The sequence below is a fragment of the Mycteria americana genome, chromosome 4 (genome assembly GCF_035582795.1).
Source record: "Mycteria americana isolate JAX WOST 10 ecotype Jacksonville Zoo and Gardens chromosome 4, USCA_MyAme_1.0, whole genome shotgun sequence".
NCBI classification, from domain to species: Eukaryota; Metazoa; Chordata; class Aves; order Ciconiiformes; family Ciconiidae; genus Mycteria; species Mycteria americana.
In genome coordinates this window covers 13,249,566-13,273,642 of record NC_134368.1, presented here as the reverse complement: position 1 = coordinate 13,273,642, position 24,077 = coordinate 13,249,566, and the positions used below count along the sequence as shown (strand labels likewise).

Sequence of the window (24,077 nt, the reverse complement as noted above, 5' to 3'; positions counted from 1 at the left end):
GGACTGACACAAGTAGGTCTCCATCACTGCACGATGACTTAGTACATTTAAATCTCCCTGGGATGGAGCAGTGTCTCAGTTCATGCACGTTCACAGTCACTGAGGACAATGAGGTGTCAGTTTTTGTACATCATCCTAATACATACTGCCTGTGATTCCCATGGCTACCTGCTCCCCGTTGCTGTGGAAAGTACACCAGATGTAGGTGAGGAATGCAAATAATGCAGAAAGGCATTTAGTTCTGCTCTTATTTCCTGGGCTTAATAAACCTTTTGAAAACTCTCAGTTCCCACTCATTTTACTGGAACTGAGAAGCTCACGGTACTGGGATTTGCATGTTTAATGGCTTTGCATACCTGCGGGCTTGATGTTCCTGACTTGGGCTCAATAGCCAAGCCCAGTGTGATGCCACCAGCCAAGGCTTTCTTAAGGCTCTCCTTCACCTCGGTCAGTTCTAGCTCCAGGTTTACACGCTCAGCCTCCTTCTGCTTACACTCCTCTTCCAACTTCTTTAACTTGTCTTCAAGAATCACTTGGGTCTTCCTGCCTGTCATCCACAGCAACGTTATTATTTCAATAAGAAGCTTAAATTGACACTTACAGAAATCATCTTCTTTTAAAAAAAGTAAGAACTTTTCTCTTAAAAATCTCTAAAAATCAGTGACATCACAAAACGTTATGTACTTTGCAAAAACTATTTCTTTCATGTAAAAATTTTAGCAACAGAAATGAAATGCTTTCTTTCAGGTCCCTTCCCTAGATTTCTGGTCTAGTTTCAAATCAGTATTTATTTTGCTATTTTTCCATGTCAAGAAAATATAATTGGGCAGTCACAATAAAATTATTCCCATGTTCTGCTTGTCTGAAGTCTCCATCAGTGTCATTTCATAGGTGTGTATATATATATATACACACACATATATAAAATAGGTATGCAAAGTAAGTATATACACCTATACATATATATTATGTAAATATATATTTTTATATTATATATTTTATATCTATATAGAAAGTAAATATAGGCATTACAGAGTATTGTTTAACATCAAAACCAAACCTCATATAGTGGCATGTCTTCAGCACCGAATACAAAGCTATTTGGATAATTAAGCCTACCCAGGGCAGAATTCAGCACAAAAAAGCACCTCATACCAGCATTGACTTCAATGGCAGCGCGTAGATCTTTTCTTTCTTTTCGGAGCTGGGCCAGCCTATTCCGGAGCGCTTCTTTCCTCTTTAGTAGCTCCTCCTCTTTGCTTTGTAACCTCTTTGCATCTGCCTCCACACGATTCTTGCCGTATTTGTACTGCTCCGCATCTGTATGTATTGGATTGTGGTTATTTATGGTTAAATTAACAGTGAAACTCTAAACTATTCCCTGAGACCGAACATCGCATGAAGCATTTCATGGTTTGAGAAACCGGTTTACCATCCCTCTTCCACCGACTTTTTCTCAAGGTCCGTGATTCCTGCTGAGTTCTGAAGCACAGCTTTGGAAATGGTACGGGACAGATAGTTTGTTCACTACATTTAGACGGGGAAGATGAGAAATACCAGTCACCTTGTAGTACATTTTGAAAAATGGCCTTGCCTTTCTATATAGTTCAGAAGAAGGAAAGGAGGCTCCTCTTCATCTCTGAACCCTTGATTTTTAATTGGAAGGGGTCAGCGGAAAAGCTACCTGTTTGCCCTTTTTGCCTGGTTTCCATTTGTCCTTAAAACACATGTCTTTTCTCACCTCACATTAGAGAATACAAAGATGTTCTCACTTTTTTGATACTTGAGAGGTTTCTTTTTCTTTTTTTGATTTCTCGCATAAATGCTTTCATTTCATGTCTCACATGTATCTGTGGTCTGATTTATATCACAGCCCCTTCTATACCTCTGCTCCAGTTGCAGACTCAAAGAAAACAGGTCAGCTAACAGATCACTTTGTCTGTCTGCATATCTAAAGGCAAAGTCAACTAAACCATTCCTGATAAACAGTTGTCAAACCAGTTTTAGTTGGTCTTTAGTAACGGAGATGCCTTTACTCTCACAACTATCTATTCCAGTACCGATTGACCTGCATGGTTAGAAAGATACATACTTTTTTCCTGGAGTCTAACCCAAATTTCTCTTGTTGCCATTAAATACATGACTTCTTAAAAATTTATCATGGGATTAAAAAACCCACATTCTTTCCTTCTCTAGCAGAAGCCATATTTTTGAATCCATATTTTAAAAATGCAATTACATTTCTTTGTTGTCTTTTCTTCTTTAAGCAAAGCAATCCCTGTTAGGGATTTCCTAGAGGCAATTCGCCTGCCCAGAACACTCTTTCTGAACATGCCACTCACCAATTGAAATCTCCTCTCTCTGAGGAAGCTTTTGAGCTGTGTGGTTGTCTTTATAATTTTGTTTTACCTTTTCTTTTTCATTAGTGATAGGAGTGCTTTCCCCTTTTGACCAATAGAGTGTTCTCACATCTTTCTCAGCTCCTCATATGCCTCTTCCAAGAGGAATACAGAATTACTCTCTGCTCCAAATGAAGAATCATTACCCTTTTTTTTTCCTACTGCCCTCATGACTTTGCAGCCATGAGTCCACATCTCATATTTATCATTCTCTATGACAACACTTTATCTCATGGCATGGCTGGAGTACTAATGAGTCACCAATTCACACAGTATCTCCTATTCAGAGTCTTGTTGGGCATCTCCTGCTCAGCCTCTCAGCCACAGAAGAACCACAATGGTTCTTTATCTTGCGTGCTAAGAAGACAACTATTTTGGGTATCCTCATGACTCCACTCACAAGTGAAGCAGCAGAGAGGAGAGATACTTACTGGACGCAGTGCGCTTCACACATGACACCGATTCAGATTTCTTTGGCTGGCTATTTAAAGTTCTCCCTTTTCCGGTGATCCCGTTAGCACTTGCAGGAGGCTTCTTGCCTTTAAACTGTTTGAAAACAAAAGTACAAATGGGCTCCAGCTATTCCTGTGCCACAGGCATTACAGTCACCCTTTCATCAAGGGCAAAGCTTGACAAAAAGCCGCCTGCTCGGAGAGCCTTAATAGAGCGCATTGATTGAGCTGGAGACGGCGCTTCCTCCAGAGATGTCTCCGAGAGCTGCCTGCTCAGCGGGAGCCACACCGACAATCACAGGATAACAAGGGGATGAACGCCCCTTCTCACAGTCTCCAAGTTATTTAAAACTGTGGCATTTACTATATTAAGAAAGCGATTGCGAGGCAGAAAAGTTGTACCTTTGAATAATTTTATACAGTAAAGATTCTTGAAACATAGGTTTGTTGGGAGTTAATTTCATACAGAAAAACCTAACAGGGTTTGCCACACAAAAATTCAACACTGTTTCTTATTTACTATATGACCTTGCCATCCTTGTGGTGCATGGATTTAGTCTTTTTTCAAAACAATACAATTATTACACATTTTTAAACGTTAGGAGTTAACATATCAATTTCCTCTTATACAACCTCCAGCTACCAATTACAATTTTTCTTACTTAAAAAAACCTCTCATAGTAGCCAGACAAGCTCACAAGATTACCAGAAACAGCACATTTCGTGTCCAAGAGGTTTCCATTTAGAGGGCTGCCCTGTGCTGAACTGAACCCCGGGAAGAGCAACACTGTCCTGCCTAACCGGAGTGTTGCCATGGGGTGCCTTGGGCGAGCCCAGGGCATACATGTGCCGTGCTCTGCTCACCTGCTTCCAAAAGCTTTTGAGGACCGAACTGGGAGTGCAACGAGAAGCCTGCTGCTGCAGCCAAGGACCAGGGCAATTTATTGCTCGGGTCCACCTCTGATTCTGCAACTTCACTGAATTCTAATATTCTGATATCAAGTTTTTATAGGGTTAACTGAGTTAACACGCAATATGACAGGTACCTCATTCAAGGGAACCACTCATCTAACTCACTGTTCCATTTCAGATTAGATTGGAACCCACCCATCTTTGTGATGGGTGGCTTCACAGGCTTATGCCAATGACCAGCTTTTGGAGACTGGCTACGGGCTCTAGAGAAGGTCCCTGGCGTGGCTGTGAGCGAGGTTTGCTCTGCTCCTCAGCTGGGGTCTGCCTGTCTGCTATTGAGCCTGAGCATACAGGATTTCATTTCTCTTTAGCTTAATTTCATTTCAGCTGAGGTCCAGAAGCCTGAGGCCATCCTCAGAAAGTAGCATAGACATAGGCTTAGCTTTTTTGCAGGGGAAGAAAATAACAGGCAGTAATTTAAATATGGTATATACACACTATATACAATATCATTTAGTATATATATAATATATGTTATGATATATATATATTCACAATATATATAACCATAGTAGATACAATATACAGATTAGTAAAATTCTAGAGAGGCAAATTTGCTGTCATAGCCAGGTCATATTTCACTTTTCTTTTTTTTTTTAAAGTCATCACTGCCTAAGGAGACAGAAGGCGGCTAGATATGCATTCAGGTTAAGTTTGGAAGGTCACATCTATTTTTTTTGTTATTATTCACAATCTGTAAATCATCAAGAGCTTGTGGGGAAAGCGTTTCCCAGGTGCCAAAACTTCCACATCAGAATTTACAACGTAGCAAACATTTCATTTGCAGTGGACTCATGACTAAACTCTAAGCACTTCAGGGCAAACACTAAGGGACTGAAATAGCCCAAGGCCCTGAAGATAACAACCAGATAAACAGAACAGACAAAAAATAAAAAGCTTTGTTAAGTATTAAATAGTACAGTACCTGCGAGCCAGATCCCCTCCCCACAGCAGAGGTATTAGTGACAGACTGAGCAGAAGACAGATTGGATGAGACAGGGTATTTGTAATGGTTAGAGGAGAGTTTGTCAGTAGATAACCTATTGGGTTTTCTGTCAGCTGGCGGATAGCGCGCAAAGATTTTTGGAGATGGCAAGTTATCGTACAGGCCTGCGTTATCATAAAGCATTTCTTCTCCAATGTTCCTGCTACGAGAAGAAGGAAAGCCATCTTCTGGTTCCCACTGCAACACATAGACTTTGGCAGTTAGTAAACAATACACCATGCAGAACCTCCTAAGTGAAATTCAAACATTAGTAATTTTTTTGACCATAGCAAGCCCTTGGTGTTTAGCAAGCGTATGCTTATTGCTTACACTCCAGTCAAACTATTTAGAAAGGGAGGGAGGACACAGTGTGGAAAGGAAGCGTTGCATTACATAGCTCATAGCCTCAGTCCTGTGCATTTTCCATAGCATGAGCAAACCAGAACTATCCTATCACCCCGGCTGTTTCATAGACGCCACCTTCCGTTGTTAGCCCTAGCACTGAGGGGGCACAAGCAGACTGTGTTAACAGAGGGATACTCACAGGCTACACAGATGAATCTGTGGGATTACATCTGGTACATGAGTTGTTAAAAGTAATATGGCCTAAGAGTTAGCAGAAGCCAAGAGGTTGGGGTTTTTTTTTTCTTTCTTCAGGCTATATGTCTTTCCAGTGAATACCAGCTGCTAGGATGCTAGTATTACATTTTATTTGCTGGAGCATTATTATTCTAACCTAACCAGCTAAAATAGCTATAGGCCATTCATTTTTTTTTTTTCTTTTCAGAAAAATGGAAAGCTCAACAACAATACTGCAGTGATTCATTCAATTAATCTTAAAAGAAACCAACCTGGTTGCCAAATAGCCTTCCTTAATCCTTCCTGGCTGTGGCAGTACACTACTCATACAAAGGCTTGAGCACATCCAAGAGCTACACATACAGACTACTCACCACACATGTGGCCGTGTGTTGTTCCCAAGGGGATTTTTCTACCATCTTTCTGACATTACTAAGACATGATGGAGGAGTGAACTTCCAGCCCACTTAACACTTTGAAACTCTGAATTTCTCTTGAATTCAGCCTCAGTGGGGGCCTTTCTGAAGCAACCCAAATTAAGAGCTGACATAGGCTGTAGCTCCTATGTAAATCTTCCTGAGGACCACATATTGCTATGGGTTAACATCCACTATGTGTTAAACCCTATTACACATCTGGGTACGATCAGCTCTGCAATTTATCAAGATGGAAGTGACCACTGTGGTTCTCCTTTGGGATGAGCAGTACCTGCTGTCATGAGGAATGCAGCCCCAGGGACTGAGAAGTGTTTCGGTTTTGTTTTTTTTTTTTTTTCAACAGACACCAAAAAGTGCCTGGTGTAACCGAGTCCTTAATTTTGCCAGGTCCGGTGTGATCTAAAAAATACCCCCTCAAGTGAGTATTATATTCAAGGACTTGGCAACAAATCATCAACAGGCAACTGCTTTCTAAATGCACGTTGGCTCACGTGCAGGTTAATGTAAACAGTATGTCCCACACCCCTAATACTCTGTAGGTGTGAGAGAAGTTTGCAGCCTCCAATCAAAAAAAATAGGAGTTCATCTGGAAACTGCCCAGTGGGGCTTTTTAGATAATATAATTTTCAGATGTCCATGCATTCACCACATGCAAACCATTTGTTCTGTGCAAATTCAATTCTTACCGATCCATTTATGCAGGGAACATCATCGTAATGAAGTGCCATTCCGCTCGGACAGGCGTAGCCATTGGCAGTGCTTCCCCGATACGGATTTGTAGATATAACTCGCCTGTTCATAAAACTGAATAAAGCAAAGTAAAAATAATAAAAAACAGTGCTTGAACCTAAGTTGAAATCATGATTCCAGTGGTATGTTCCCTGTATCTGATTATGTAGCCTGGAAGCACATATCTTCCTACTTTCTGGAGGAAAGCTGAGGACCGTTTTCCTTCTTTTGCTACTCACGTGTTGCTGCTAGCAGCCAATATTACAACATATGTTCCTGTACTCCATTCTTACAGTGGGGATAAGACTGTGTGAAAGCCAGGAGGGCAACAGCTGTAACTGCTCAGTGGCATGTTTACATGGGAACCTGCTTGCCAGTGTCCCATAAAAGTTCCCTTGTTGTCTGCATCGGGGAGAAGCAGGTGTTTCTGCGTGCACGCACATTTGGGGGGGATGAGAACTTAGGAACTGGGAGAAACAAGAATCAAATCCAGGAAAAATTTGAAAAAAAAAAGTGGAACTTTGACAGAATCTAAGTTCACATATCTACCAAAATTTGCTGAACGTTTTTTCCTCAAAATCCGGGAATTTTTCATTTCCATATCAGAACTTTTGGCTGGGCAGAGTGTGCACAATGGCAGTATGCTTCCCAACTCTGTCTGGGTAATTCTGCATGCAAATACTCTATATGCTCATTCTTGCTCTCTTTCACATGGTGGATCTGAGCCCTCTGGACACTTCAAAAGGGAGATATACATATATATATATATATATATATATAAAAATCATAGAATCATTTAGGTTGGAAAAGACCTTTAAGATCATCAAGTCCAACTGTAAACCAAACACTGCCAAGTCCACCACTAAACCATGTCCCTAAGTGCCACGTCTACACGTCTTTTAAATACCTCCAGGGATGGTGACTCAACCACTTCCCTGGGCAGCCTGTTCCAATGCTTGATAACCCTTTCAGTGAAGAAATTTTTCCTAATATCAAATTTAAACCTCCCCTGGTGCAGCTTGAGGCCATTTCCTCTTGTCCTATCACTTGTTACTTATATACAGTGTTATATATACTGCTTTATATATGTATATGTTTGTTTGTTTATTCCCCCCCCCCCCCAATCAACATTGCAGCTTGTTTTACTGGAATTGTGCAGAACATATGCAAGATACCACAGATGACAACGGGCTTTGTGTTGGGAGCAAAGACCTAACAATGCAGAAAATGGCAGAATCAGGCCCAATAGCAATGATGACCCCAAGGGTGAGTCTTCCTCTGTAGCAACTGCTGAAATTGAACGAGATACAGAGTGAGATCCCAAATAATTTCTATAGCTTTAGGTGTACGTGAATGGGAAAACAAAGCTTTCCATCCCAAACAATGGAACTATTCAGACTCTGTGCTGACACTCATAAAATATGATAAAGCCTTATTAAAGTAGAGAGGGTCTTCTGTAGCGCTGGCTGGAGCTCAAGAATGCTGTGGTTTCAACAGTTGCTTTCTTTTGGCTTTGGAATAACATGGAGTCCACCGAATTTCTCATTCAGAGGGGACAGACCTCACCCCACTGTGGCTCACCTGAGCCGTGGCAGACCCCGGCTCACAGGAGGGATCAACCTGCCCAGTTCTGTGTGAACTTTTCAGGCCAGGGCAGGGGTGGAATAATCATTAGACGGAAGCTTTTCTTACTTCAAACAAACAAACAACAAAAAGCCCAAGATAAATTCCATGATAAAAATATTTTTAACTTTATCGTATCTCACACTTTATTAGACATTATTAAAGGGCTGCATTTGTTTACTGTTCCTCTTAATGAAGAACATTACTCAAGTGTTTCTGGTTAGTCTGAAGGACTGCATTTGGAGCCATGATTGTATTTCTTTCTATTTAAGTAGAGAGATACATAATAACCATGTCTGAAAACTGGGACATTCATTAATGATGTCTGATGCACCTGTAGTAACTATTTCCACCACCAAAGGAAGCTAAGATTTATCTAAGTATCTGCAAGCACTTCATAAGCACATTATTTCACTAAGCCTCATTAATCCTGTTTACAGATGCATCCATGTAAGTTAATTGTATTCTGAAACTGCTAGATGGGAAAGCAAATGGAGAAAACCTGCTTGGAAGTATTTTTTCTTCAGCCTTTCCTAGACACCTAATGATTTAGATGAAGAAAATTGATGGGACTATTAATGAAGAGCCGATCGTTTTGCAAAGCATCAGTCTCAGGAAATGAATAATCAATAATCCTGAAGTGAGTGCAATTATCAAAGCTTTAATGATAACTGCAGTTAATTTGGAATACTGATATTCATTCTATAAAGGGCAGCAATAGTATTTTATTAACACTTAAGTATCATTGTCATTTCTCCTCATTTTCTAGGAGTAGCTGAAAATCAGCAGACAGCTGCTCTAGTTGCTTATTGACAAGCTCTTACAGTCTTTTAAAGACACCGAATGAATTTTAACTAATTCTTAATAGGGGAATTCTGCTATTTTGCAAGTTGTTTGACATTCCGTTCTAACATGTGGCCTAGTTGCATATGTTTTTTCACTTGGCTCCAATTAATATCACATTTGTTCAGAAAAGGAAAGCCAAGCAGTATTCAGGGGGAAAGGTTTCCATTCTATTTCTTTCTTAAATGTGGTTATTGCTAGATGCTGACTGAAGCAAAAATACATGTCAACACAGGATAAACTTTTTGAGCCCTATTAACTTCAAAACAAATATTAATGTAAGTCTGTAAGCTAAGTGCATTTTGATTCTATCAAAATTATCTGGTTTTCACAAAACTGGGCTTGTGGTAATCCTGAGTCACTTTGGTTTCTATCAGAAGTCATTCAAACCAGATCCTGGATGAAGCTGCCCATTTACTCTCATTAAAGCTCTCTTAACACCTCGCTAATGGCAGGAGAGTCTTCTTTTGGAAAATTCTGAAGCTTTTGCCTTTTTTTTTTTGTATTTTCAGTCTGTTTAAAGTTATGATGGGCAGATGGGGCATGATTCTCTAATACATTAAGTCACATGAATTTCAGTTTTGTGTGGGTAGTCTCATTTTGCAGCGAGATGAGGGATGACGCCTTTGCCAGCTGTCTTCTCAGGCCACCCGTTTTCTGACCCCGGGAAACCACGGGGTACGTCTGCAGCAGGGCATCCGGCCCATCCCAACTGTTCCTTCACTCCTGTTTCTGAACAACATCATCTAGCCAAGCAAAAATGACAGTCTCTTCTCACCAAAGACTGCTTTAATGCCTAAATTGATTTGAACATGTAAATCACTATATATGCTAAGTATACATTACTTCTCTTAGCACAGGATGAGTGATGGGATATTAACTGTACTGATTTGCAATTTAAACAGAGCTGCACCCTAGACACCTTCCCTATTTCCACATCCTAAATTAAACCCCAGAAATTAATTGGACTGGTGTGAGCTTGATGAAGTTTTTAATTAATCAAAAAAGAACTTGAGAAAGAAACACCGAGAATGTGACTATCCAAGACTTAAATTTGCTGTGCATTTTTAGTGTACAGCATATGTTGGCTAATATATGCTGTATATATTGGCTATGTGTACAGCAAATAATACAGCCAATAGATAAATGTGAACTATGTAGCTGCATATTTATTTAATTTTCAGCATATTTGTCCTCTTCCAGGGATAGTTCTAAGTCTTCAGGCAAAATACAATACTAAAATATAGCATCTGATAAGGAGACTTACTGAAAAAATGAGTAAAGATTTGAGTAAAGTTGGATGGTGTCTGCATCTTTAACAGAACTTAGCAAGATGCCAACACGATAATCATAAATACATCTAACATGCTGAGATGCTGAAACACTTCAGGAGTTCAATATCTGGCAAAGGGGGGTGGATTTTGATAAGCTCTCTTGGCACTGGAGTTAACATACGGATATAAATTCTCACAATACTGGAAACACCCAGGTAGCTGAACGCCTCTCACCAGAACGTCTGTTTGGCAGCCTGGATGACGCTTGCCGTCATTTCCACATCGATGTAGTCATAGTGCAGAGCTCCGGGGTCTGTCGAAGACCCTGTTTCCGCCAGCAAAATTCCTATCCATCTGCCCATGTCTTCGGAGGAGGATGCCTGCGAGGAGAGGGCAAGGGCGTACGTCAGGTCTTTAGTCTGCCACTGAGCTGAGCATTATTTCAAAACGGCTCATTCTTCTTGGCTGACAAATTGCTACCACATTGTATGAGAAGCTCTGGTTTCTCTCTGCTGAACTCCTAAAAACTCCAGGATTTCTTATTAAATCTGCTTTGCTAGAAGGAGTGCACTTTAAGTAAGCTATGTGCTCATCAGTTATGATAAAATATGAAATGGGCAATCTCCAAAACAGAAGAAAAAAATAATCATTTAAGGCTCATGGATTTATATTCAAGTCATGCTTATTTTAGACTTCAGAAAATTGAAAGCTATAACAGAATTATTTATCTATGCTAGGCTCGGGAATTTTAATTAGGATGACTCCTAAGAATAAAATCTTAGTCCTAAGTAGAAATGAGGGGAAAAAAAAAAAAAGAAACAGTAGAATAAATTTTAGTGTTGGTTTCTGAAAAATTCCAATACGTTTTTCTAGATGATGGCATTTATATTCCTAATGGCACAAGTACAAACATGAATACTGTCAAAATAATTTTTAATTTTTTATATTTTGCTTCAAGTCACCAATTGCAAAGTTAAACAGTAGCAAAATAAATAATGGAAAAAAGGGGGGAGGGAAGGAAACTGTGCGGTTTCTAAATTTCTCATTCTTTTTAAATACTTCATTGCCTTTCACAGTTCCTTGAGCTGCTTTCTAGTTTTTCAACTTCTCCGAAAAATATAACACATATAACAGGCCTGGCTGCAAGGACAGGAGACTAACGTGACCTGCAGTTGGAAATCCAACTGTTGGTCAAAGTGTCCATCCTGCCACTGAAAACAAAAGGTTGCTTCCTCCTATATCTTCATTATACTTGGCTTTAAGGGTCTTCTCATTTCAGCTTTCAAAATACGATGAATAAATCCCCTCAGAAAATCCTGACCCACCTAACACAGATGAAGGTATGACCTTCGTAGTGCGAGGAGCGTGCCGGTGTGTACACATGTGGTGTGTCAAGAGACTCACCAGGATGCTGGCACGCTCTATTCTCGAACTGCAGAATTACCTTCATACAGATACAGACTGAGCAAAAGTGGTGCACATACAAAGGAGAGTTAAGAGCTCTAGAGTTCCCATCAACAGTGATCCATTATTAACTAAGTTATTTACCCAAAGTAATTATATCCCTGATGTAAAAGTATGTATAGAGAAGGAGCAGGGATATTTTAGTAACAGGTCAAGGGAAGGTCAGTGTAGAGAAAAGCATCTTACTGAGAAGATTTCTGAACTGCATTAAATCTCAGTGCCCTTTTTGCCTACAACTCTTAACATTTTTTTTTCTCCTTCGAGTATTTATCCAGCTCTGCAATAATATTATTCCAAAAATTTTTTTAATAAGCCAGGTTGTATGAAAGTGCTTCTCTAATTTAGCTTGTGGGTGTTCCTACAAGTCATAGCCATTAACAACCACTGCACCTCGAGCACAGCGACCTCCTGCCCATTTCGGAGCAGGCGGAAGGTCAGGGGATGCTTCGAATCCAGGCCTGGGATGACTTCGCAGCCACGGAGAGGGATAGAAACAATGTGCGTCTTCAGATCTGTCCTGTCCTTGTGGAAAATGAGTTTATTATCTTTCACTCTGCACCAGCGCTCACGCCAACGGTTATTTGAGAGCACGTTGAGATATCCTGCAATAAAATGAAACGTGAGATATTTTACTCCTGACTTGTTTTGGGGGGGGAAGAAACTTACTTTTCAATGTAATGCTAGCACTTAAACAACTTATTCCTCTTATAATAGAAAGTCCAGATGGATTTTAGGAAGACAAATAAATGACCCTGCCCCACTTCTTTTAATGAAAACTTTCACTGTGCCAATAACCTAGAAAAAAAGCATATAAAGATGTGATCCCACTCACATGCAAATGGCTGTTCTGCTACTCACTGTGGCAGCTGAATGGGCAGGACCACACCGATCCCCAAGACTTTAGTAAGAATGGGAGAGGGACAGTGATAAAAAGGTATGTACACAGCCGATGTGCCCACACAGAAGCCCCACCTTCTCCATGTGTAATGGCTTTGATAACTGTGGCTCACCAAACTGTTCTGGGAAAACCACAGCTCATATATAATTAGGTGATGAGCTGCTGTCTGTGACATCCAAAATCAGTGTTTTGAAGACCTACTAAGCGTTGATGTTATATGTTCTGATTTCATTTAGAAAGAAGAATGCACGTTTGGTTTGCAACACTTTTAAAGCAGAATTTTAAAGATTGCTACTGATGCCAATAAAAATAAAATTCATATTGGTTTAAAATTCAAGAAGTAAATGAATGTGAAATTTAGCTAAGCTTTAAGACAAAAGTTTAAACAAAGATTTTTTTTTTCCAGGGATAACACAGTACCCTTACAAGAAATCAAATTTTCATGAACAAAGTGCCTTTTAAAAAAACCCGCTTTTCTTATCATGCTCTATATTGGATACAGTGTCTAGGCATATAATATCATTAAATGGGCAGTGTTCTGTGTTTTTCCTTCTCTGTCCCATAGGAACAATCAGTCCGGACTCAAACCTTAAAATCAAGACAATGCCCAATCTTCCTGCCTTATTTAGTTTGGGAATGAAAAAAAAAAAAAAAAGATCTCTGAGTTTTGCTTCCACATTATGAACAGGACATGAATTCAGCATGTTGCTGCTTCCAAACAGGCTATGAAGAGGGAAACAAATGATACCTTGCACAGGCCAGAATTTATGTAAAAAAATTGTCTTCTGTCTCAGGTCTGATTTTCATTTAATCCTGTTGGATAGCCATCTTTTTGGTTTTCATTAAAACTATGACTTATCATTAATTTTTCTGGGTTTCCCTTCCAACATTATGGTTCCAATGTCAAAGCTTGATCCAACAGGATATAGCAGATCAGAATTCGCACATCTTGGAAGGTGCCGTAAAAAAGGAGGATGTGCACAATCCTCTGATTTTGGCTCGTTGCGATGATCACACACTCCAGCTCTACTCCCTCCTCCTGTAACAAAACCCTGTATAGCTGTGCATTATAATATAATCCCTAGAAATGGAAAACCCTTCACGTGCAAGCCAGCTGGCTTGTTTTGGAGTGAGAGTCCTCTTTTTCAGACAGTACTTTTTTCCCCCTCTGCTCCCAACACACCTCTCAGAAAAGCTCTTCCAAACCCTCCTACTTTACTTGAACGAAGCAGGATCCCATGCTTTTCCTCCCACATATCCCTACTTAAAACTTCAACAGTTGACATGTCCAAAATGCCTTGAGTGTGTTCCCAGCTGGGGCATTAGCACTTCAGCTTAGCCCAGGCGGTCAAAGACCAGTGATGCTGTAGGGAAGGGCTTTGCCGTGACTCCGAGTGCAGGTGGCTTTGCATTTCCACTCTAGCTGGGTGTCCCCCGCAGCCCCGCTGCGCTTTTCCCTTTGTTCATGGGAGGCAGAGCCCGTTAAAGTGTAAAAGCCTTCAACTATGGAGCAACCTCCCAGAGGGCACTGCACTGAGCCAAATTTCTGGTGCTGAGAAACTCCTTCTGCAAAGACTTCCTGCAATGACCAAAGCCTAGACACTTACATATTTTTCTATAAAATCTGCAAGTGGTGTTGAGTAGAGCCAAATGCAGGCAATAGTAATGGCTATACTTATGTCCGTATCCGAAATAATGATAGAAATACTAGGAATTAGACTGTACAGCTGTGGTTAATGTCTCACATAATACAGAATAATCAATAGAGCATGAGACCCCGGAAGTTTGAGCTTTTATGGAAGCCAGATGCTTCAGACAATGCATCTGGCTGGACACAGCTTTTCCCAGCTGTTCTTTTGGTTGATAAATCACATCTGTACTTAGCTGATGTATAGGCATATATACACACACTTATTTAATCAAAGATTGCTTATGTGAATGATTCCCAAAGTGTGGCTTGAGAGCCACCTGTGATCTGTGAAGTTCTCGCTGGTGGTCCATGGACCTGCTTCTCTCACATTGGGCAAGCATCTATCACACTTTATGCACCGATGAGTTCTGCCAACTGCTGCCTAACCACAGATTTCTGGGTTTCCCAAAGTTTTCCTAGTCAATTAAAGGGGAAAAGGGAAATCCAAATTCAGAATCCAATGCAACTGCTTCACAGCTTTCTTTCTAGGGAAATGGTTTTTTTGGAAGAGACTGGGAGAAGGGTCGGTTCAACCTTAGTCACGTATGGAAGTGTTACTTAATACTGGAGCACCAGACGGCAAACAGGAGAATGTAAATACATTGCACTGCTTTAAAATACCAGAGCTGTGAGGCCATCAGCTACGTACATTGCACAAAGTCCTAAATTATGAGCAAACATTAACAGCTAAGATACAAAACATAAGCATTTTCTGCATGCCTTTTATATACTTCCTTGGTGCTGCCAAGCACTTCAGCTGTCACATGGAGTGATCAACATTAGGAGTTAAAATAGCTTACTAGAAATTTATTACTTCATTCAAGTTTTGCCCAATGCGTACCACTTTAGGAACCCACAATTAAACTCAAATCACTTTGGCTGAGGCCAGTCAACTGCTGTCTTGATTGCTATCCCAATAAAATCTCACCACAATCCATCATAAAGGACTTGATCCCTTCCCAAGAACCTTCTTCTAACTCCTAGCCTAAATTTATTTCATAGTCCAGCCTATATTCATTTTATATCCATTTGTTTGAAAACAGCTTGTTTCTGCTTTTTGTCCACACTTCTCTTCCTCCTCACCTTTGCAAAGAGCAATGATATTCCTTCTGAGCCTGTGCTACCATTTTATTTAAAAAGTCAAGTTTTTCTAGCCTCTTTTCAAATTATAAGCTCTTGATTACTCTACTCCTCTTTCAGTCTGAGTGCATCCTTCTGATGTTGGGGGAAGAATTATAGCAGTAAAAGCAATTTTAGAGGAATTTCTAGGCTAGAATTTTATAGTTTTAGTTGCAATGTGCATTTAAGACTCAAGGAGAAAAATCACTTACCACATGTTGGAACATCTTCTTCAGCTGATGAGGTCTGTTCATCTGTTGATGGCTTTTTCTTTCCTAAACCAATGATCTTCGTTATTTTTTTCCCTGTTACTTTAGTCACAGTGCCCTTGGCTTCTGATTTTGAACTTTTTTTCCTCTTCACTATTAAGAAAGCAAAAGTGTGTACTTTAGTGTGTTTAAATTAACCAATGAATAGAGAGAACCTGAATAAAAACAGTAGTTCAGACAATCAGCCCTGTGCAAAATGAACATTTGTACAAAAGTCGCAGACTGCAATGAGATAAACATTACATGCCCTCTCTAATCCAGATGCCTATAAATAACCTCTGTGCTATAAAAATCGTGGCATTCAGAAGGATAAGAACAACAAAAATCAAGCTTCTAATTTAATTTAATCTAATCAAGCTGAAAGTCTCTTTCCACAGCAGTCATCATCTAATTTATCAGTATGACTGAGGTACCTGCATATAAATTTAGCTCCTATACACAAAAATAAAAATCCAGCCAGATGATCCTTCCTTGTTCCTAAACATTTACCTTAAAATACTTCAACAATTAGGTTACGGTATCTTATCACAATGGACCTTTTAGAAAGACAAGACTTACAAATTAACTACTAACAATTAAATTAGTGGGATCAGTATAAGCATTCAATGGTTAGAAGTTGGCACTTTTTGTGATCATGAGGGCTTGGAAAGAAAAAGCTCTGCTGAAAAGAGGTATTTTGCTACCATCCAGTCTATGCTTCCATTAACTTAATACAATATTAGTAATATTACGGCTCTGTGCACTGAGGCATGGTGAGCTGCTGAACGTAACATGGCAAGGACTATGGATATAATTTTTAAAAGTGCCTACCTGACTAAAACCCTAACAAATTAAAAAAATAAATTTCTAAGATTAAACAGAATCAGAAAAAAAGACCTTTTATTTGCAAAACAGAACAAATGAAATGAACTTCCAGAAATTGCATTCAGTGGCCTAATTTGGATTCCATCAACGGAGCGCAAGTCTCTCTGCTAACTGAAAGGGCAGCAAAAATATCCACCAACTTGCCCTGATACCTGATTTTGATGAAAAATACATTTAGGACAGTTACTGATTGAGCTGCTGTAACTTTATCCCCGACATATCAATTCTCTTTGCAACAGGGAACATTTAGTGGTTATGGACTTGTGTAAACTGAGGGAAAAAAGGACAAAATGTTCATATGAGAAATGACTGTATGAATCGATGAACTGGGAAGAAGAATGCACGGAAAATAGAGAAGCAGTTTGGGACTCACAATGGGATAATTTATCATATTTAGTTTAATTGTTAGGAATCACGGCACATTATTTAGAAATTGTATCTGTAGCCAAAACTGTACAAATCTGTCACCTGCTGCGTTCGGTGCTGAGCGGGAAAGGCAGCTTTTCAGGCACAGATAGCTGTTCACCTGCAAACTCCAATACAGCAACGCGCGTGTGCAACCAAAGGTGTAACTCTCTCTTCCTAAGGGAAGGGTGTTCACAACTTACATTGTGCTCTCTAAACATGCAACGAGCTCCCGTGTTCGAGGGAGGAGGGCCACCCGTCCCATCTGCTCGTGTCACCTGCTTCGGGAGGACCCGAAGGCAGCACCCGCCCACAGGCAGGTTTCCAGCCCACGCAGCGGCAGCCGATGACCGGCTGTGGCTGTTGAGTGGGGAGGAGATGAAGAGCATTGAAAAAAGCCAGAGATTCAGAAAAACTCAACTCTCTGAGACAGAAGCCCAAAGGAACCATTCTCAGGAGCACAAACAGACAGTGAAATAAGCCCATTTCAGTGCTTTTTTGTTTTTCTGTCCTATCTTCTCTTCACACTGCTGTTTTATTTTCCTGCAGAACTGAGAGGCAGCAGAAATAAGGCCTTCATGACTTAATCTTTTCGAGTCTAAAGAATATACTGATTGCCTGCCTGCCAGTGATTTTTGTCACAAAAGCCTTTTCTTCTCATTTCCTTCCCTACAGCAGAATGAGCAGCTGGTTAAGAGCAGAGCAGAGGCTGGCCGATGGGTGCCGGCTGGAGATGACTGCTCTCCGGAGTGTCCCTTCCCACATACTCCCTTAAGTGTTTCCTATCCATTGTTTAATAAAATAGTGTAACTTCATCCAGAGCCACTTAAAATGATGCCAGGGATATTTTAATCTCCTTGCAGTCGTTACTGCCTATTATTTTTATTACTACATACTGAAGGTCACAATTTTCAAAAGCAACTGGTATTTTTAATTACCCTCCTTGAGACATCTAAGCCGGGCTGGTTTTCCAGCAGCACATGCTCCACCAGCATGCCTCTTGTGGGGCACCTGAGCCACCAGGCACTTTTGGACATCATGGACAACACAGCTATTGGGTCACAGATGTTTCTCAGCAGGTTTCAGAGGCTAAAACCGTAGTGCGCTTTTTGAAAGCTTAGGAGAAGATTTTATAGGGTGAAATCTAACCACATACGACAAGTTCTAGAAACCACAAAACCTGAGGTTGTTCTATACTGTTGGGTATGTCAGAGATCTGTATAGTCAGGAAATGTTGGAAAACGACCCAGGGAGAAGATAAAGGAAATGAGTCAAAAGGCGAGACAGCGCTGGCACCAGGGCCAGTATTGACATTGTGCTCAGCGCAGCTCACATTACCCTTCAGCTTGACAACTGCAGAAAAATGCCCTATTGAAACGATACCATTGCTATATGGCAAGTTAACAAAGGCACAGCATTTCCTCTGCTTTGGGGAGCAGAGAGGGGGTGGGGAAGAGAGCATAGGGGTTGAGGTTTTTTTAGATATAACTCAGACAAAATTCCCTCTGGGTTTGGGGTGTGCGTCAGATTATAAGGACTACAAAACATGCATGGCTCCACAGTAGCATATGTAAAATTATATACATATACACTCACAAACCCACTGGTATTACATTATTATATACATTTTAGTATGTTAATGTAAACAATCATACATAATAGTTTATATATCTATGCATCTGTGTATACACACATATATATAAACTGTGTATATACATGTATACATACGTATATATATAAAATACTCATGATTATTTCCTTCTAGTATTCAATGATAGCTTTTTTGCTTAGAAGCTATATGCCCACTATTTATGTTGCCACTATACAGTTACAGTTACTAAAAGCAACGGTTAGTTGCCTATAGTGGTTGCCCAAGCTCTAAAAAACTGTACTTTTGAACACACAAAAGGCCAAGTCAAAATTTCAATATTCTGTTTCCTTACAGTAATTCTACTGATTTTACCTGCACAATGACAACATCAAATCTTTCTGTTACGGCAAAATTTTTTTCACTCTTGACATAATTCAGCTGTCAAGTTAAATTGAATCCTAATAAAAATATTCAAAAACTTTACTGCCTATTTTTAAAAGACAAAAGCCAGGTATTTCACTACCTATCGCTCCCTATATGCACATTTTATTTACACCAAGCACCTCTGGATCTGAGACCTACCTTGTTCTTTCCCATTGCACACAGTAGTGATGCCATTTTCCACAGCACCCTCCCCATCGGAGCTTGGCCTCTCAGATGACAACTTCTGCAGGGACAAAGAGATCAGCTGTCATACAGTGTTGGCACCTTCACCAAATGAAGTGTCATGAGTCAATTTAAAAGTACGCTTACTGTGAAATAAAACACATTTCAAGCTCTCATCCACTTGGAAGACAAATAGAAGATAGTAAAAAATTCAGGTTTAGAGGGGTTCTTTATATTGCCATATAGGCTTTAGAAAAGCACAGAAACCACAAAATAGGTCTATATTTGAAAGTACAGTCAAAACAGTGAAATAATTATAATCAATATCTCGTATTACACAATATATTTTTTAATTAATTTCTAGACTCTAAATGTTGCTGTTTATTAATCTGCTAAGCAATGAACAATTACATGGATCAGTTAAGAATAATTTTAAAATTATTTATTTAAAAAATGCTTCACATATGCATTTACAATTACAACTTATCAGAAAATAGTGCATTCCTACATGGTGCTTCAGTACTTTCAATATCTGCAAAAAAGAGGCTTTTGAAATAAATTTTTAGCACCGATTATTCTGTAATGGTTGCGTATGAGATAAAGGATGACGTGGTAAAGAGCTTATGCTGGCACAATTTTGGCAACCACATTACTCATGAGCGGTGAAGCCATGAAGAAGATGTACAGATTATCACAAAAAGAAACGAATGAGAAGTTTTGCTACCCTTTTCATGGCATGCATTTTAGAAAACAACTGTTTTATGACACTTTCAGTTACTTTGCTAATACTCTGCAGGTGTGTGCAAGCATGCAAACACAACAGCTTTTGCCTTGTGAAATCAGGTCTGAGCTGTTAGGGAACATGCTTTGCTCTTACTATCCCAGGTGCAATGCAACGAAACACTACTGACTGTAGCATCCTCCCACCACGTGGGTAGAACTTGCCATCAGGAATTTGGTGACGAAACCTTTGTCAGTGGGACTTTTAAGCAGAGTCTGCAGAGGGTTCTGCTCACATGGATGCCTTAACAGAGCAGGGGCTTAAATCAGTGCTGGTAATGTACTAATCGTTCACCGCAGGGTTGTTCTTCTTTCTAATTCTTGCTCTCATATCCTGCTGAGTCAAGGCAGCAGAGACAACCACAGTGAATAGCCAAGTTTCTGTGTTGAGGCACGAATGCTTGAAAGGGTCTGCCAAAACAGTGACCTCAGAATGCCCAGGGAGCTCTTCAAGAACTTAGTTCTCAAAAATAAAAGACTTCCCCTTAAAACTTTTGTATAATCTTCAGCTGTTCTTCCCTGAGGGTCACATCCCTGCTTGCTCTTTGCACTTGATGGAGAGCCTCTCTGAATCACAGCACGCGTATCAGACCTGCTTAGTCTTCACCCTCAATGGCTAATGAGAAGCTGCTAATGGATACAAGCCAGTCTGCTGGTTGTTCGTGACCAAATGAATAGACATGGCAGAAGTCTTAATTCTGTAGGATGTGTGCACCTATCCAAACAAACAAAAATGACAGAGGGGCTAATAGTCTAAAACAGTAGCATGAGTCAGCAAATAGTTACTGAAGATTGCCCCAGAAAATGGTCTAACATGAAAAAGTTAATACATGAAATCCAGAACCTAAATTGAATTTCAGCTTTGTGGCCTGAACATCCCCTAAACCATGCAGTGCCTAGCAGTGCCTCTATAATAAGTAATCACAAGGAATTTTGCATTCATCATTTTGATAACTTTACCTTTTCCAGCTCCGTCTTGTGTACTGGAGAACTAGACAATGGCCCATCGGAGTCTACCGCTCCCATACAGTTGCTGCACACATCTTTTATAACCTTAGGAGACAAGGCAAAATTTATACATTTTTCATAAAATACAAATCAGAGTAATTACATATGAATGTGAAGGGAGACGGGAAGGAGAATCCCGCAGACATTTCCTAGGCTGGCAGGTGTCAGGCAGGCTGCCACTACACCAACTTCTCCACGCTGCCTCCCTCAGTCATTTCATGTACAACCTGGAGGAGACGTAATGCCTAGAGGTGGAAGGTTTCAGCTTCTAGACAAGCTAAGCTCCAAGGCTCTCTTGAGTAAAGAAACCAACAGCGCTGCTGATTTCCACGTCCTAGTTTTACAATACGAACTCAGCTGACACCACCAAATTAATTTCATTATGATGATGAAAAAGTGGGATTAGATCCAAGGTCCCGCATGTCAAAGGACAAGAGTTTTGCATAATACACTACCCAGCTGCTCTTTTTTTGCTGTTGGAGAAGTAATGAAGTGCTGATCGACTTACAGTTAATACTGCGCAGTGGTATTTTGTGGTATTTTTGTATTATACTTGCACGTTGACATAAAGGTATAGGTCAAAGTAATTGTAAATGTGTTCTTGGAAATGGGAATGGCATTATGTCTGCTTTTAAAAAGTTAAAGAAAAATCCAGAACTGAATTCACTGAGATTTTGATAGAACTTGAAGAACTTCAAAACCTGAAACTATATAAATGTAAAAATATGCGATGAGTAAAGACATTTGATGATTCCCTATGGGCATAATTAAGTTTTTTATCTCTCGTGAGGTTACCACCAGCCCATTATCAGTCTGAAATTGCTTGTGCTGATGAGAACAGGTCCCAACTCTCCATCCAGAGTCATGCCGAGGGGGGTGCTGAGCTCCACACCGCTGATTACAGCCACGCAGCCATGCAAGGACAGCAGAGACAAGCGAGCTAAGAAAGGCATCCTACTCTGCTGCAAGCATTACTGCTAGACATGCAAACTTTCCCCTTTCCATGTACATGTACGTGTTTACATATCCAGCTCCTCCCTTCACACTGTTTACAGCAAGCCTGGCTGGCAGAGAAGAAGATCTGGCCTGAGAACTCCCAGTTCCAGGGAAAACAGCAATTAGTTAACTGTCAAAATCCAGATTTCTTTAAAGGCGAGGAAAAATAAAACAGGAAACAACATCTTTTCAGTTTTGAACTGAACAATTTTGATGTGGAAACCATTAAAGAGCTAAAGATGGCACCAAACAGTCCTTTCAGAGCATTGAAGTTCCCTTTAAGGGTCAAGCTAAACAAACCAAATGTTTATGGGCTTACAAAGACCCTATTGCTACAACTCATGAGCACATCATAAATTACAGGCACTATATGCCAGAAAGAAAGAAAGAGCACCAGCCCCATTTTACAGGCGGAGAACTCAGGAAAAAAAGAAAGATTAAATCACTCACTCAACGTCACATAAAAAAACCTGAGCAGAGCAGGGAAATGAAGCTACACTTTTATTTCTGAGCTAGTATCTTAAAACACTTCAGCATCCTTTCTTGACTGAACTTCCCTGTATCTTGCCCCAGAAACATAAGCACAGTATTTCATGGCACCTGGCATCCTTTGTAACATAAAATTTAGATGTAACTTTTGCAGAGCATTTGCACCTCAGAGTTAAACGTAGCCCTAAATTCCCCAAATCATAAGAATTCTTTTTATGTGTGTTGTTTTATTTTCAGTTGCTGGTCCTCAGTATGATGTAAATACACTGCTGTTTTCGTCCTAGAGAAATGTGACCGTACAGTTTCTGGGAACATTCATTTCTGTCTCCTGCATGACCCTGATTCAATGGCTCATGTTTTCAGCATCTGCTCACACCACACAGTTAGTTAATTTTGGCAAAGGCAGATAGTAATGGGAGTTACAGACAGAACAGAGGGAAATGATTTGGCAGCACTAACTGAATAGTATGTGCAAAGTCATGCACTCAAGTAAATCCGGTTCTTATCATACCTCACATATTTAAGGAGAAGCTAAAGTGTTTAATTGGGTTGTAATTAAATTTTGATTAAAAAAATGACACACTATCAAATGGAAGTTCATGGCAAGATCTGAAGTAAATGTATATTCAAGGATCCAACACTTCATTTGGGTTCAAGGGGTTCACTGGCAAAGACTTGCTCATCACCTTCTGTGTGCAATATAATTGTGTTCGATGCACAGTATAAAACTCATATTTCTACAGCTCACCAGGATGAAATGCCTTTAATATATAATGGTTGCCTGGATGCACTCTCTATAATTACGTTTGCAGACAGCCACCATTATAAATGTGGTTTTCACATGCTTATAGCTTTAACTCAAAATTTTAAGGATAAAACATTCCACCAGTGCTGCCAACTTGCATAATTTCAATCACAAGACTCGGTGTTTTTGTCAATTTTTTCTATGGAGTCTCCTGGAGTCATATGAAAACAAAAGATCACTATTTTCATTAAAAAACAGTTGTGAGTGAGGGTGGGGAAAGGAGGTCAGCAAACTTTGCAAGATCCATTGCAATGAAATGTGTGAAAATATGAATTAATGTATCTCAATGGCTCCAAAACTAGAAAGCAAATAAAAGGAATCCCCAAATGCGTTATTTTTAATAAAATGGCATAATCTGGAAGGCTGTACTGAGAATACTTTGTAATGGCACATACTCCATGAATAGTTTAAGTTTTCCCACACATTAGAAAAGGGAAATCATTCTCTTTTTCTCACCACAAATGCTTTTGTACATTACATATACACACACACAGGGTGATCGGCCAGGAAAATCAAACTGAGATCATAAACAGACTATGTATTCAAATATTTAAAATATATAAGCAAATGTAATCAGAAAAATGAAGACCTTTCATTTCTTTGGATAGCCTCAAAACTAAAGACATTTAAAATAATCTTCTGTTATTCCATTGCAAGAATTTTAAACACCACAATTACCATTACAATGTTACAATTAGTAGACTTCAGAGCTGCCTCTTTCAAATGCAGACCTGGAAAAACCTTGTGCAGCCTGAACTATATTATTATTCCTTATTTATGTCATAGAAAGGTCTTGATTC

The 24,077-nt window shown here is 39.8% G+C and overlaps 1 protein-coding gene across 6 annotated transcripts in view; it reads right to left on the bottom strand.

Moving 5' to 3' along the window:
- Positions 1 to 24,077, bottom strand: part of AFAP1 (actin filament associated protein 1) — a 122,068-nt gene that overhangs the window by 8,855 nt on the left and 89,136 nt on the right. For all 6 annotated transcript variants that reach the window (XM_075499688.1, XM_075499687.1, XM_075499689.1 and 3 more), the window contains 9 exons: positions 20,940 to 21,032; positions 19,176 to 19,260; positions 15,677 to 15,826; positions 12,148 to 12,359; positions 10,528 to 10,673; positions 6,511 to 6,628; positions 2,831 to 2,945; positions 1,156 to 1,320; positions 357 to 547 (listed from right to left, as the gene is read on the bottom strand). In XM_075499688.1, coding sequence (XP_075355803.1) covers positions 357 to 547; positions 1,156 to 1,320; positions 2,831 to 2,945; positions 6,511 to 6,628; positions 10,528 to 10,673; positions 12,148 to 12,359; positions 15,677 to 15,826; positions 19,176 to 19,260; positions 20,940 to 21,032 — 1,275 coding nt within the window. The remainder of the gene's footprint in view (positions 1 to 356; positions 548 to 1,155; positions 1,321 to 2,830; positions 2,946 to 6,510; positions 6,629 to 10,527; positions 10,674 to 12,147; positions 12,360 to 15,676; positions 15,827 to 19,175; positions 19,261 to 20,939; positions 21,033 to 24,077) is intronic.